The following is a 15932-nucleotide window of genomic DNA, read 5'->3' on the forward strand; positions in this document are numbered from 1 at the left end:
TGCTGTTTTTCTGGAAAAAGAGGTTGGAGAATATTTGCATGGCTGGTTAGAAAGCTTGAGACCCATATTCCCAGGACATTTTAAATAGTTAGCAGCCCCACCCCCAATTCGTCCATTCAAGATGCTCCCTTGTGACAGCCAGCGCTCATGGGGACCTTTGCCTTCCGAGGAGACACGCAGATGAGTGGAGAATGGAACATTGGAGTGACCAGTTCAAGTGACAAGTCTTCATATTAAGTCTGCATGTTCAAGTGATTCCCATTGTAATTTTTGCATCTGTCCTCTGCACCCCGCACAGTCCAAAATGGCAATCTAGTCTTTCAAGACAACTAATTGAATGACAAAGTAATCCCCTTAATTTTAAAAATGTTTAGCTTATTAACATAGTGTCTACTTGTTAGATATTCCAAAAACTTTTTCTTTTACTGTATCATTTCCTTTTTTTGTAACATCATGCACAAGCGGTATTGTGTCAGACAATGACTATAAGCAAGTGGCCTTATCTCACAGTTTCTTTTGTTGTTTGTGAGTCTAGAAAACTCTGGGAGATTTCGATTTTTGGCTCTCGCATCACTTTTGTTGAGTTGCACCTTCTGACATTTTAGTTAAAAAAAATAATTATAGACTATGAAAGCTTAAACTTTGGCCATGTGGGAGCATGCTAAAGAAAAGGCTCAGAAGAAGTATTTGTGGGGTCCTCTTCCTTAGGTCCACCTTTGTAGAGTGTGGGTCCAGCCTGTCAAGATAGTCTTCCTATGCCACTGACTGGGGCAGAAAAGTTATGGGGGTTTGAGTAACAAAATTTGCCAGTTACAGTTGGAAAGCCTATATATGAATTTGAAGGGAAGAAGGAATTAAAGGAGGGTGTGAGTTTGCATGGGTAACTAGCGCAAAGAAGTGTGGTTTGAGCAGGCTAAACCTGGCAGGTATAGTGGTAGAGGTAGTGCAGGAAAGGGCCCACCTTTGAGCATTACTTTGCTGTGCCTCTTTCAACAGATTATGCAGGGTCTTTTTTCCAGCAACTTCAAAGTGGCATGTAGGGCGCACCAGAAGAAGAACTGGGGCAGAGCCTGCGAGGGGTGGGTAGGGAAAGGGAAGGCATTGCAGAGGTTATGCTGGATGCAAAGACAGGTGGGGGCCAGGGGACAAACAGGCAGCCAGTAATGGAGGGAGAAAGTTCCAGAGTGTAATAGGAGAGGGAGAAAAAGATGTGTCGCTGTTATTTGAAAGTAGTTTTCACAGCCTGTGCAGTACCACAGGGTTCATCATTGGTGCCAATGGTTTTTACTATATACCTGAACCCCTTGATCTCTCTTATTCAAGGTCGGGTGGTCAAAGTTCTCAAGTATGGTGATGTCAGACAGTTAATGTTTAGGATGACGACTAACTCCTTAGACCCAATGTATAATTTCACCACCTCTATGCTCCCCACAGACCAATGGAAACACCCTCAAAGTGAACCACACTAAGACAGAAATGTTACTGGTCGGCTGAATTCCAGGGCGTGGCCTTTGAAGGTTTGGATGATCCATTTTTGGGTATGCTCAAATCCAGAGAAAACAGTGATATCCTTGTAGACTCCCAAGCCTTCCTTAGCAACCCATATCACTGCAAAAGTGAAGAAATGCTTTCATCATCTGAGACTGCTTAGGCACATCTTTCCATTCCTGAACTTAAATTCCAAGTTCCAAGCAATCATTGTTATATCTTTTATCTAGACTACGAAAAGAGGGTTTACATGGGTATTCCTGCATACCCACATCAGGCCTGCCAACAACAAGGCCCCAAGTTCATCAAAGACGAACTCATACATTGTAAGCAAAAGTGTACCCTTCAAACTGACATCTGATGAGCTCTTGGCGTTCCCAAAGATTGAAAGTCAGACGTGGAGGTTGCCCAAGCTTTATTGGAACACCTAAATGCAACATAAGAGATTCTCATAGAAAACAAAAACTACACTTTTTGCTTCTACATGAACTCTCTGAGAATTGATGGTGTTGTGGAGTAACTTGAGCACCACAGTTGTACTTTAAGTACCCTTAACGTAACGCAGATGGTACAAGAACCCAAAGAGGGCTTTAGCTTGCCGAGAGACCACGTATAGTGTGTGAATAGGAGAGGACCAAGGACACAATCTTTGGGGACTAACACCCATAGAGGGGTTTTAGATAGTGTTACATCATTCCAGCAAATGGAAAAGGAGCAACCAACTAAGTGGGAGGTGATCTTGCCAATGCCAGTGCCACAGGTTTGTGGGCAACAGGGATGAAGCAAGATGGGGGCAGATGATAGGTAGGAGTGGTGAACATTCAGGAGAACCTTAAAGACATGTTAGAAGCAGGGCTCAGTGGAATGTTTACTGCAGTGCCCACATTGGACGTGGAGGTTCAGGGGAGTACTCCATCATTTTTAAATAGTGAAGAAGTGAGCGAGGCTCATAGTTTGCAGGGTTGGGGTCAGCCAGAGTTCCTTTTTATAATAGAGGAAAAACGGTGGTCACCTTATAACGGTGGGAAGATCCCAAACGATTGGTACGGGTTAAAAAGACAGGAGGTGGGAGCATGCGACTGGTGCCAGCTCCTTAATGAAAGGGTCTCTAGGAATGCAGGAAGGGATGGCAAACCATTTCAACCATAATGGAGTGGAATAACTCCTAAAGGGTTAGGACGAGAAGGGAATAAGGTGATAAAGGGAAAGGTGGCCTAGTGAGTTAGTCATAGATTGTGGAGTTTTTTGCATACAATTAGCAACATGTCCTCAGCCAAGAGCGAGGAAGGCCTGGATAGTGTTTGATTGAGCCGAACATCGTCTGCCGGGTCCTGGATTACTTATGAGGGTGAGAGTGGGGTGAGGTTGGTGTAGTAGGAGGTCTTCACACAAGAGAGCACATGGATAGATTGCTTGTAGGCGGAAATGAGTGCCAGGATCAGTGTCATGATCTCTGCTTCCAAAAGATCAGGACTTGCCTGACTCCCTTGGAAGCAGACCCATAACCCCGGTTCCGAGTGCCAGCCAGTCCCAATTGGGACCTTTTGGACCCTGTCCTGGCGCCAGTGGCACCAGGCTCATAAAGATGCCCAGTCCCAGCGCTGGAAGCGCCGGGCTCATAATGCTTGGGTGGACTTACCTGCAGCAGACCATGCTGCTTACTTACCTGCCAGTTGAACCCCGGATCCTCTTCTGTTTGGGACTACTTTTCCTGTTGGGTGGGGCAGGAGCCACTCCCTAGGTTCAGAACACTGGAACTCTTCTGGAAAGCAGGAACTCTTTTCTTACCTAGGCGTGGCTGTGGAAGGAGACACCTAAGCACTACAGGAGGCTATTTAAACCACACCCGATGGATGAATCTTGCTTTGTGTTATTCTGCATTCTCTGCAGCAGAACGCTCATCGTGTCTTCTGCTTCTGATCCTGGGCCTAAGGAAACAAAGGCTTACCATCCTGGAATCCAGTCTTCAGCAGCACCTGTAAAGACAAAGAAAGAACAGGTTAGCACTAGGGTCTTCAGTGGCAGCGCATCTCTTACCTGGTCCACCGGCTGTCACCAACGCCTCGCGCTGCATTCCGGCATCTGAAAGACAAAGGCTTACCTACTCTTCGCATGTTCCGGAGGTCTTCGCACTGCATTCCGGCATCTGAAAGACAAAAGCTTACCAGCTCTTCGCACGCTCCGGAGGCCTTCGGCGCTGCATCCCGCATCTGAAAGACAAAAGAAGGTGCGTTTAAAGACATTGGGCAACTTTATTACTCACGTGCCATTACTCCTTCCCACGCCGAATCCAGTGGGTATTCCAGCACCCTTCAGCTTCTCTAAAGCTCCGAACTTGTACCTGCAAGATAAAAGGGACAGTTAGTGCGCATCGTGAAGCAGGCTACAAGCGCTTACCTACGTGCTTCCAGGCGCTTCTATTCCTCACGCGGGTTCGATCCTCAACTCTCATCAGCCCGCCATCCGCCATCGCCGGAACTCTGCAAAACAAGAGATATCATTACAAAAGACTTTTAAGACATTTGAAGCACCCAGAACTTACCGTTTGTGTAGTAAACGACGGACAGCAGTCCTCTGAGGTCAAGAGGCCTGCACCCTTATCCAGTGAAGGAACTGGTTACGGCACCCTGTCCCGAGGCAGATGGAGGGCTCGGCGTTCACTTACCTAAGGTGAGGGCGTTAACCTTTGGGGTTCTACAGGAGAAGAGAAAGGGAAGTGGAGAGAGGCACCCAATAACCCCAGTTCATTAATCCCATATTTTCTATCTGCAGACATCTTACTCTTCGAGTCAGACATACAGTGCACAGAGGTCCAGCCCAAAGAGCCAACCGTGTGTTACACATCACCTTTGAAGATACGGCATTCACCCAGTCAAGACCGGCGCCTCTGCGGGAATCAGGTGAGAGTTACAATCAGGTCTTATGCCAGCGGTGTAGCTAGAGGTGCATATTCGTTTTCAGCTGTGAGATGTCTGGGGAGATCCTCTGTTGAGGGAATGGTAGAGGGGGAGTGAAGGGACGTGTGGGATAGAGGTGCCAGAAGGGAGCAGTAAATGCTAGATTGAACTTTAGGAAGGCCTTTTCAGTTAGCAACGGGGGAGAGAACGCCCGGGGAAGGATCTGACTTGATTTAGATTGGGGACCAAGAAGTTAGGTCAGAATTTACGCTCTCATCAGCGAGGAGAGAGCAGAATAGAGGGGAGCCAAAAACACTGAATTACCGCAGGGAGTAATCTGAGGGGAAGGGTCAATGGAAGCGGTGATGAATGGAGAGGGAATGAGAGAAAGATGAGCCAGTGGCATGTGTTTAGTTGAGAGCTCCGATTTGACAAACATTGGAAGTAAAAAGGTTCAGTAGGAGCTAGACTATGGTTAAGTTCCCGGTCATGGGAGGATTAAGGGGCAGTTTTAAGGGAAAGATTTTTCTTCGGCTCTTTCACAATTCAAGTCAATTTCTTCTGACCCACTGCTCTCCTCCGTCTCCTCACCTGATGTACTGGAATCAGATCTGTAGTGGAGTGGACTTTTTCTGTATTGACGTCCTTGAGTGAGTTGTGGTGGTGTAAGCCTGTCTCGATAGGAAGCCACAGTGGCCACCGGTGAGCTGTTGCCCTGTGGCTCCTTCACCGAGACAGGCGAAAACATTTTGGGAAAAAGCCTTAGGCTAAAGAAAAAAAACCTGTTTCCAGACGTATTGGTAGATGGTATTCTTTGGTCTTGATTGTAGCGTGAACAAGAGGCTAATCCGAGGCTGTATTAATCCAGAAATAGCGTAGAAGCAGATGATAGCTTCCAAAAGTGAAATATAAGGCAGGAAGAAGCACTGCCACCACAAAAGAAGGTCGCTGCAGCCAGTGAAAGCGAAACTCAGGAAGTGTAAGATACCTTGGGAAAGCCGGATTAACCGAAGCGCTGCCGTCCCTGAAGGAATCCAGAAGGAAGGGGGCAGTGAAAAGAAAAAAAACACCACTTGCAGAGTTGGAGCCCACAAAAATACAGGGGTGGAAGAAGGAAAGAAAAAGGACGGAAAACAAATCCGCAGAGCAGGTAAGTAGCACAGAGCAATGAAACGCAAGCACAGGAGAAGGCGGAAGCGTAACTCTGACGTTGCAACGCACGGGTAGCTGGGAAGGAGAGTGTAATGTACCTCCCAGCTAGCCGCGTGTCAGACAGAAAAAAGCTACACCATCACCACACCTTTGATAGAATACGTGATGGAACATTCAATGGCCGCCCCAACGGTACCTTCTCCAAAGCCTCCAGGAACCCCGACGCATGACAGGCTCTCTCACATTTTAGCAGTAGTATGGTCCCACACAAGTACACTGCAATTTTATATATTTGATTGTTAAACATGGATGTTACTAAAAGGTTTAAAAGTCTGTGATGAGGTTTTGCAGCATTGCTGCAAGTTTTTCATGTGAATGGAACCCATATTTTATAAAGCGCTTTCTTGAACAAGTGGGTTAATAGTCCAAGAGAATGCAGAGTGCTAGGAGCAGGTGATCCGGTAGATTAGGACCATTTCTTGCAAAATTCCACCTAGTCCCTCATTCTCTCCAGGCGTGAATTCCTTTTCATGTGCCTTTGATCGACCAATATCCACAGCGAGCCAGTAGCTGGAGTCAGCCTGATAGGCTAGGATTGCATTACTGTACCAATGATGCACCCCTCCAATCACTTCTCAATTTCTCAGTACACTTGAAGTATGTGTGAATCACACACAATCATCTATACTGGTTAGCCAACATACCAAGCCAAAAATAAACTCCCCAACAAAAGGTGAAGCTGAAGCTCCACCGTGATGCGACTTGCAACCCACAAACTTACCAGGTCTAGAGACTGCTCTTTCAGAGTAGTCATTGCCAAATAAAGTAAGTTGTTGATGCATGCCATAAAGGCCAATCCAACTTGAAAATTGTGCTTAGATGAAGAAATGGATGTCAAAATTGTTCTGGAATCCCTCTACAAAGATGCAACATAAAGGTTTTAGCCATCACTTCATCTCACTGCTATGCCAAATAAGTTGTTGGTATTCTTATTCTAAGAGCCTGCTGTATCGTAATGAACCGGTGCACTGTGTTTGCCGTTACTTCCGTTTGTCCCTTCCAAAGGTAAGTCCATCCTTAGATTAGAGGTTAAAATTCACTGTTTCCAGAGACCATAAGTCTGGGATTTAAGCCAGGAGACTCATGTATAAATAGCTTCTTTTCAGTTGTAGTGCACTCCATGCTAAAACCCTTGTTTGCTACAATGGACAAGGCTTATAGTGTCCGAAAACACATGTTTTGTCTAGTTCCAGGACAGAATGATTGTAGTACAAGCACTTTCTTACACCATCAGAACTGAGGAAGCCATATCGTAGTAAATACTACTGCATTTAAATATAAATCATATTGCTTTCGAAGAAGTTCATGAAATCAAAAACTTTGCAATATTCATCATATGTATCCTTTTATTGGTGTGATTGTGATATTCTTATGACAGAGGCGCCAGAACCCATAGCCTATGCATTTCTGAACAGCAGGTCCATCCTCAGGTCTAGTTCTACAAAAAAACATGCCCAATATTTACAATTGGTACACGGCGAGGGGGGCTGTGGCGGCCTCCCAGCCAATGAGGAGGCTCAGAATGGAATCTTTACCACACAGGGAAAGACTCCGCTCATAGCCTCCTCAGAGCGGGATACTGCCTTCTTCCCTCGCCGGGTAGTAGGTAAGGGCGCTCCCTGTGTCACCTACCCCTTCCTTCCCACCCCCTTTTCCACATTTTCAACCCAGCCCTACTTACCTTTTCCTGCCTCGTCCCTCTTCAGTGCCGGGAACACTAGTATTCCTGGCGTGTCCCTGGCACGCTAATGGCCACCATGGAAAGGGAGAAGAGACTATCTGTAGTTCCCTTCTCCCCGATCCATGGTTCCCCATCTTTTTTGTGTAGTTGTTTCTCGAGTTGAGGAAAGGTTAACGCAGTGTTTCTCAAAATAAACTATTAGTACCCCGGGCCTATCGCTGATGCCACGGGGCATTACCAGACCGGTAATGCCTACCTCCTCAGGTTCTATTGCTTAATTAATAAGTTAACGTGCTATATATCTCAGAGAGCTGCATTGTGTTTAAAATTTGGCTATTTAGTTTTAGCATTCCATCCTACTTGTCCTTCTAGAGAAATAGAAACTCTCAAAGCGACGCAATACCCTAATGATACACAAAGGACAAAGCAAACGTGGTATCCTTAGTCTAAGCAATAGAACAATTGTGTTTGTACAGAGCCTGTTAAGCTAAATCATTTTTAAGGAATCTTCTTAGTGAATCTCTTACCTGATGCTGAAGGACGTAGCTAATGAAACTAAAACAACTGTGGAAACTGCAAACTCTCTCGGGTGCTTCCTAAACGGATATTAAAAAAATTAAAACATGCAAAAATAATAAGGGCGGGTCAGGGGACCCAAACCTTTTGATTATTGGGGTTATAAAAGAAATCGCTACTACACTGGGTCTTACCTTAGCAGAAGAGGGAATTCAGTCAAGTGACATCAATTGAAAGTGAAATTAGTAAAGGCCAGTCAAACGACCCGAACCTGTTGATTCTAAGGGTTATCAATAAACTGGGTCTTACCTCAGTACAAGAATAGAATTCAGTCAAGTGACATTGATTCAATGCAGAAAGGGAGACCTTACCTCAATGTGAAAATGGGCACATCTACAGATCATGGCGGATACTATGTCTGACCCGCGTAACAGAGTAACGTAATTACTGTGACAGAGTAATGTAAAAAAATGTTAATATTTTCTGGGCTTGCATATATCTATAATGATCGGAAATATGTAAAAAAGTATCAACAGAACTGCAAGCATATTGATTATAGAATAGTACTACTTAGTCTTTTGAAATTTCGAAACATAAGTACATATACAATGTTTGATTTAATGACATGGATTATATACTTGTACACAAATTGTCTCAATATGTTTTAACCATTATGTTGATTCCACAATTAGGGCTTATACAATATATACAGAAAGCTACCTATGTCCATAATCTCTATTCTTTCCAGAGCCAGATGATACTCATAAACAAGATATTTATTTGTTAGTATTTATTTTTAGTTCATAAAGAACTTTAACAAAATTAACCTCATAAATGAAAACAAAATATCGTTCAATGACCATTTCAATTTGATATTCGATCCAGTAAAACAGTTGCAAAACTATCCAGATACTTAATTAATCATAATAAATAGTTAAAACCTACCCAATTCATTAAAAAAGTATTATATTTCATCAAAATGGCCAAAAATACAAAATTCACACAAATAGAAGTTAAGATTAAGCCCTAAAATTTTAGGCCACAGCACAAATATGTCTTAGACGCCCCCCCCCTGCTCAGAAGCATCCAGCCTTTATTGGATCAGGCCCTTCAAATATTTTTCTGCCTGTAACCAAACTCGAAAAAGTGCAATATCCAAGGAATCTGACCCTGAGTTGAGACAATGGGTCCAAAAGTCCTCAGTTTTTATCATATTGTAGTTGTGTCCAAATGTATCAAAAATACACATATAAACTGTTCCCAGTTTCATACATTCAGTGAATACATATATTTTGCTGATTCCGGTTGCTTAGGCAATTTGCACATTCTGCAGTACCTCAACTCTAGGGGTATTTTTAATTGCGATCCTTGATTTGTTAGCAATGGAAGCTGGTTTGTACGTAAAAGCAGCATAAGATTTAAAACTGCAGGACTAGGGCTTTGAAGTAAGCGGGTCTGGGTTTTCATGTATCTATGGATCACAAAGAACACATCCGAGCAGCTCAACTCGCCACAACCAACGTAGAAGACTGTGAATCCCTCCTCATCAAGATAGAACTCAACAAATCAACAGTCCTCAAAACAAAAAAAATACTATTATGCCATAAGAATAGAATCTGCAAACAATCCACAGAAAGAACTCCTCAAAATCATCAAAGAGATTGCAATAAAACCTCATCCTTTAAGAATTCCACCACCCCAAAACAAGCACTTTGTGACAACATCGCCAACCACCTGAGATCAAAAATAGATACAATCCAGGAGGCCATCCACACAGCCCAAGCAAATACAACCACATCTGCCGGACCACAGACACCGGGCGAAACACGGACTACAGCAAAACTCAGCTGTCTAGAACCAATCACAGAAGAAACCTTTGCAACACTGATCAAGGACATCAACCTTGCAGGATCCCTAAGGAACCCCTGCCCACATGACATCTTTAAAGGAATCCTCAACCATAGAACCCCAGCAACTCCCTTCCGGAACCTAATGTATCTATCACTCAAAAGAGGAATATCACTGTCCGACTTCAAATCAGCATACATCAATTCACTGATAAAAAAGGAATCCGAACGTGCAAAAGACCCGAGCAACTACAGACCGATATCCAACCTGCCATACACGGCAATGATCCTGGAGAACCATGTCCTAAAGATCCTACTTAAATACGTCAGAACAAACAGAATACTAAACAGGTCACAAGTTGGCTTCAGACCAATGAAAGGAACAGAATCAGCACTCCTATCAATATGGGACGACCTGAAATAAACGCAGACGACCGCCGAATCGGCCCTCATACTACTGGACATATCAGCAGCATTTGACACAATTGGCCACGCAATACTAATAAAAAGATTGATGGAATGTGGCATACAGGAATCCGCACTAAAGTGTCTTACCTGATTCCTATCAAACCGAAAGAGCCTACCTACCACTGTTCACCTTAAACACCAAAGATATATCCTGCAGAGTCCCTCAGGGCTCCAGCCTCTCTCCTCTACTTTTCAACATCTACATTTGAACCCACAGACTTACTGTCTACAACTACGTAGACGACATACAACTGATTGTGAAAACAAACAGAACCCAGGTACAAAATAACTGCCTCACAGACATCTACAATTGGATGACAACGAACAACCTTAAACTGAATTTGGCAAAACCAGAAATAATGCTCTCACCCGCAGGATTCGACAGATGGAACCCACAACTGGACTGACCAGCCGTCATTGGGAACGCAACCGGAGGCTACCAATATAGTAAATGACCTAGGAATACTAATGGACAATGGACTATCCCTGGAACCACAAGTCAACGCAATCACCAGAAAATGCTTCTTCCTCCTAAGACTACTCAGAGAATTACTCCCCTACCTCTCCTTCCCTCACAGAACCTTCACAATCATATCCCTGATACTCACAAGAATTGAATACGCAAACAGCCTCTACCTAGGAATGCCAGAAAGGCTCACCAAGAAACTCCAAAGGGTGCAAAATGCAGCAGCCAGGATCCCATTAAAACTAAATGGAAGAGACCACATCACGCCAGCACTGAAAGGTCTACACTGGTTACCAGTAAAAAAACACATACATTTTAAAGCACTCTGCATCACCCGCAAAGCCTTGCACAGACAAGGAGCTGAATTCCTCCAAGACAAGATTAGCCGGTACCACCCAAGAAGGGACCAAAGATCCAGCAATGGCCTACAAATAGAGTTAAAACATTTCAAAAAAAGGAAATACGGTGAAACAGCGTTCGCACGTCTAATTGCTAACCTCTGGAACACCATGCCCAAAGAAATTAGAACCACGTAACCTTCAGGAAACGACTCAAAACCTGGCTGTTCAACAGACAATGACAGCCGCAAAGCCAGCAGCAATAACATCACAGATAAACAACTAGAGAGGAGGCGTGATGGGCTGATGGACCACCACCAAGAACCTGGGTAGATTCCATTAGGCGGCAACCAAAGAGCCTCACCAGAAGCTCCAACAAACTGACAGACTTACTAACCCACTTGCCCTTCTTGCTCCTCCGACATAACCAACGCCACTACTCCAGACCTTGGGCTAAACACACTTCACATAAACAAACCAAGAATCAATCCTATGTTCACACCCACCATCTCTTGAGATGCTGAAAGCACACCTAGAGTGAACCACCCCACGTAGTCCATAAAATCATCAACAACGCAAGTACACACCAATACACCAGATAGTCTTACCGCTACGGCCAGGCGCGACTCTGGATTCCTTATGGACACTATCTAACCAGTGCACACAACCACAACCCACTCCAACACCACACAACGCAGTAACACCAACAAAAACACTAGCACACACCTGAAGCACTGAGTCTTACCCATACAGTTACAAAGCACGTGGCCTTCCGCACCAACTCCCACATGCAACACAACACTCAAAGACGCCAGTTCCTCCTGTTTCTGAACCTATCCTCGCTAATCTCCCCACCCCCTTTTATTCCAGAGCCACGCGAGCGCCTGGAGACTGCCCCTGGGTGATAGCGGTGCGCAGTATAAATCAACATAACATAAGACACACTATGATAATTCCGCAATTGCATGTCATTTTTATTCCAGTCCCACAGATTGGCCTTTCTTTGGAGGGATTTCATGATTGCGTCATAGTTTTTCCAATGTTCAGATTAAGGGAAACCAATTTATACGTTTAAAGAACTCTAGATTCAGATCTTCGAAAATCTCTCCTATGACATCTGTAACTATCCCCTATTGCCTTCAGCAGGGGACATACTGTGGCTGTCTCTGATTTAACATGGAGTTCTGCTTTTTTTAACAATTGGGTGCTTAAAGAGACAAGGCCCAGCTCAAGTCTCAAATATTCCATTGATGTCGAAGGGGGACATTTTAACGCCCTTCGCCAAAACAATCCCTCCAATTAATTAAGCCAAGCCACCTCTCCCATTGTCAGTGGCTCTAGACCATAGAGCACCATTGGACAGAAGCACTGTTTGTAAAGCGTTAGTATACCACCGATGGTATAACCAGCTGTCTGCCTGGCAAATTTACAAAAAGGTAGGTGAGCTGGCGCACCTTTCTTTCCTTTGCCTCCCTAATGAGGTTGTAGCCGTTATAATTGCTCATTTCCAGGCCCAGTTATGTTTAACTGCTACTCAATGCTACCCAGTGTTGTGGTCGTTTCCAGTGTGTGTACCTTTTTACCCACCGCCAACAAACTTGTTCTTGGGTAAATGTATTGTAAGCCCTGGAACTCTTTTTCTTCCCAATGGCTGCTACAATGGCATCAAAAGTGAAGTTAATTGAACACTTCTCTTCTTTGCACGGGTCAAATATGGGAGGATATTTGCCATAATCCTTTGTCTTTCTTATATGACTCACCCAAACTTCCTCTTTGATAGGATTAACTATCATCTTGGATTTATTTCCCTTTGATTCTGATAGCAATTGCCATGTTGACGGGTATTCCTACTTCTGAGCACACCTAGCATATGCTGCCACTGTGCGTTCTTGATATAACTTCCAGCCCCTAAGCCAGTTACGATACCCACATTTTACAGTTCTTACCCGGCTAATTTCTCTTGCATAGGACCAGTCGTGTTTCTAACTTTCCCCATATCTCTTCTTTTGGCATCCCAAATCGCTACATCAAATACTTTGTGTATTCTTTGTCCGAGATAGGTAAACGCTTTCCTTTACATGGTCCTGACCCATCAGCAACTAGCTTTAGCCAGTCTTCAAACTCATCGTCTGTGAAGGTACTGAGCATATACATTTCATAGACAACAGCATGCAAGGCAGCATTCGTAACCTTATTGATATTATCTACTGACCAATAAATGCGATTTGGCAGATGATTGGGATCAAGGCCACCATTAAGCGTGGGATTACATACCATAGCATCAATTTTAAGAGACAGAGAAAGTATCGCATTATCACTGTTATCACTAAATTTAATGTCAAGCTCATGTACACTTTCTAATACTGCATTACTACCAAATTACCAGTCCAACGTGGCCCAACTGTGCCCATTCCTCCATGTTGCCATCTCCGGACAGTCTCCTTTAGCTTTTCCATTTATGAGAGTCAAGTCCCACTCCTTCATGAAGGCTACCCATGGCTCACCCAGCCTATTTCTGTTTTATTTTGTAGCAGGACACTCTTGCTCAAAATATTTACTGCACATTCAGCATCATCTCTACAGCAGGCGTTCAGATCGCCTCCCACCAAAATTGAATCGTGGTTCGGTTACCCCACCCATTCAGTACAAATACAATCAATACAGGCATGAATTTCCTCCAGATTTGCTCTTCCTTAGGCTACATACACATTCACCAAGAGCAGCTTTCCGCTCCAAGCACTTTCACTCAATTGGACCTCCACAGCTAACACTTCAGCATTACTGGCCTTTAAAGATGTGACACAAGATTTTAGATTATGCCTAATACCCATAATAAGGCCTCTGTATGGTCGTCCCTGTGGGCCCCCCTCTGGCCAGTTCTTGATATAGCTGAAACCATCAATGCTTACAGTACTAGTAGGCCAGGTTTCTTGCAACACAATGATGTCATGTTTTAGGAGAATGCCCAAAGATCCCGCCCCCGATACCATATGTCCATGACCTCTGATGTTCCAACATGCCACCTCAAGAGTTCATTTTGTCTCTATACCTTGGGTAGTGTAAGGAACTCATGGTGGCAACAGTAAAGACATGAACAAATTGGCCTAGTGCACACCTGTATTTAGATACTAGTTTCTTGATTTAGAGATTCTTAGTGGGGTGCCGGGGAGAAAACCAACCTTGGCACTACGTTGTACTTAACCAATGTCAAAACTGCAGATGTCCACGATTCTGTGGAACTCTCCCGTCCCCTGCACACCCAAATGTTATTGTATATAACAAACAAAAACTCACCTAGTACAGTAACTTTTTTGGAGTAAAATTTTAAGTTTAACGTTACAAGAATAATCAGAGCCAGGCTAAGGGGGATCCAAATGGCGAAGAGCAATCGCCCAACGTGACAGGATTACAAAAGGAACTTTTGTTTGTTTATTGTTTATGGTACAGCAGGCCTTCTAAGGCAAGAGACCTTTGCAGGAAAGAAACTTGGCCCCGGAAGGTCCTGCCATCGTTGAAAGGAACTGTATCCTCGTGCTGGCGAGGCCCAAGAGTGTGCTGTGCTCAAGGGTCCTGTCTTGTCCTCTGCTAAAAACGTGGGGATGGGAGACCGAGCCATACCATCCTGACTGATCATTGGGTGAACACTTCTTTATCCCACACTATTTTGTAACTTTGTTGTAAGGATTGGCAATAGTTTTTTTTAGTATCGCCCTTTTTATTTGACAAGACGCCACTAGGAGTGCTTTATTATTATTTGATGGTCGTAGCTTTCTCCCATCTTAGATTTAGGTTTAGATTAGATGTTTTTCTCACCCATTATACAGTTTAATAAACGCCATTGAACTGTGATCACCTGTGTCTGTCTTTACTGTTGCCAAAGTCAAAACAGCAGATGTCCACGATTCGGTGGAACTCTCCCGTCCCCTGCACACCCAAATGTTGTTGTGTATAAGAAACAAAAATTCACCTAGTACAGTAACTTTTTGGAGTAAAATTTTAACTCACATTTTTAAGAAAAAGAACAATAACTCAATATTTGTAAAAATGTTTTGGTTATTTTTACTTCCAATGTATATTTAGTCATACAACACTTTGGTTCAACATAAGTTTCTAACAATGTTTCAAATTCACATGTTAGTAGTCACAAGTATCCAATACTTCCGCAGTTTAACAACTTTTCAAACTTCATTTCCAGTAATCTATTCAGGTGAACAGATAAACACATTAATTCCTTATACATATGTTTAGCAAATCCATAAATCATATGTACATTAGATGATTCTTGTGTGTTTATGCACTCTAGTCGTTTCTGGGATGAGATCCCCTTCTTCAGGAGTTCTTCACCCTTTCTTTCTGTGTCTTTTAGTCAACCTATGGAGTATAGTTGATAATACAATATTAATTTCACATATTTATGTTTTTATCAATCTGCCATGTTTCATCGGACAATAATCACCTGGATGTTCAATGTATTTTATAGTTTTTCTGGTCATGTACAAGTTGGTTTTCAGTCTAAGTTCAATCAGCTTTTATTGGCTTGATCCCCTATGTTTGGGTATAGAGTGACCTAAAATCAAAAAAACATTTTGTGAATTTGGTGTTAAAAAGGGCCCTTAAAGAGGGTGAGTAGCTAATCGTAATAAAAAAAATCCAATATAGAATCACACCCTGTAGAGATTGCTATGGAGAATTAAGTAAATAATGGCAGAAAATACACATTCCCCAATTACATGTATAAATCTAGGTCATGGGTTGGAAATAATCCTATGTTGGTGGGTTGTCTATCGGGTATACAGAGCCATTGGTTGGTGTCTAAATCAAGTTTTAATTATATGAATCTGGGCTTGTTCAAATATCAATCACAATGGGCATGAGTAGCCATGGATGTCTAACCACCTATCTGTTCCTTTTGTCTAGGGGTACCCAGGAGAGCCCTTGGGTATAGGACGGTGCCCAAATGATGCAGCTTCCATTATGGCCTTTGGTCAGGTAATTACTCTCCCTGAAAGTAAAAACAAT

At 43.4% G+C, this 15932-nt stretch overlaps 1 protein-coding gene across 2 annotated transcripts in view; it reads left to right on the forward strand.

The window, feature by feature from the left end:
• The window catches only part of DAGLB (diacylglycerol lipase beta), a 948044-nt gene that overhangs the window by 7646 nt on the left and 924466 nt on the right, over positions 1-15932 (forward strand). Inside the window, exon 1 of one of the 2 annotated variants that reach the window (XM_069645623.1) lies at positions 15856-15902. The exons of the other annotated variant lie outside the window; for it this stretch is intronic. Within the exon in view, the coding sequence (XP_069501724.1) occupies positions 15871-15902 (32 nt within the window). The 5' untranslated portion in view covers positions 15856-15870. Of the gene's footprint in view, positions 1-15855; positions 15903-15932 lie in introns of those variants that run through there. 2 annotated transcript variants of the gene reach the window in all.

The sequence above is a fragment of the Ambystoma mexicanum genome, chromosome 2p, assembly GCF_040938575.1.
Source record: "Ambystoma mexicanum isolate Mex_15411 chromosome 2p, UKY_AmexF1_1, whole genome shotgun sequence".
Taxonomy (NCBI): Eukaryota; Metazoa; Chordata; class Amphibia; order Caudata; family Ambystomatidae; genus Ambystoma; species Ambystoma mexicanum.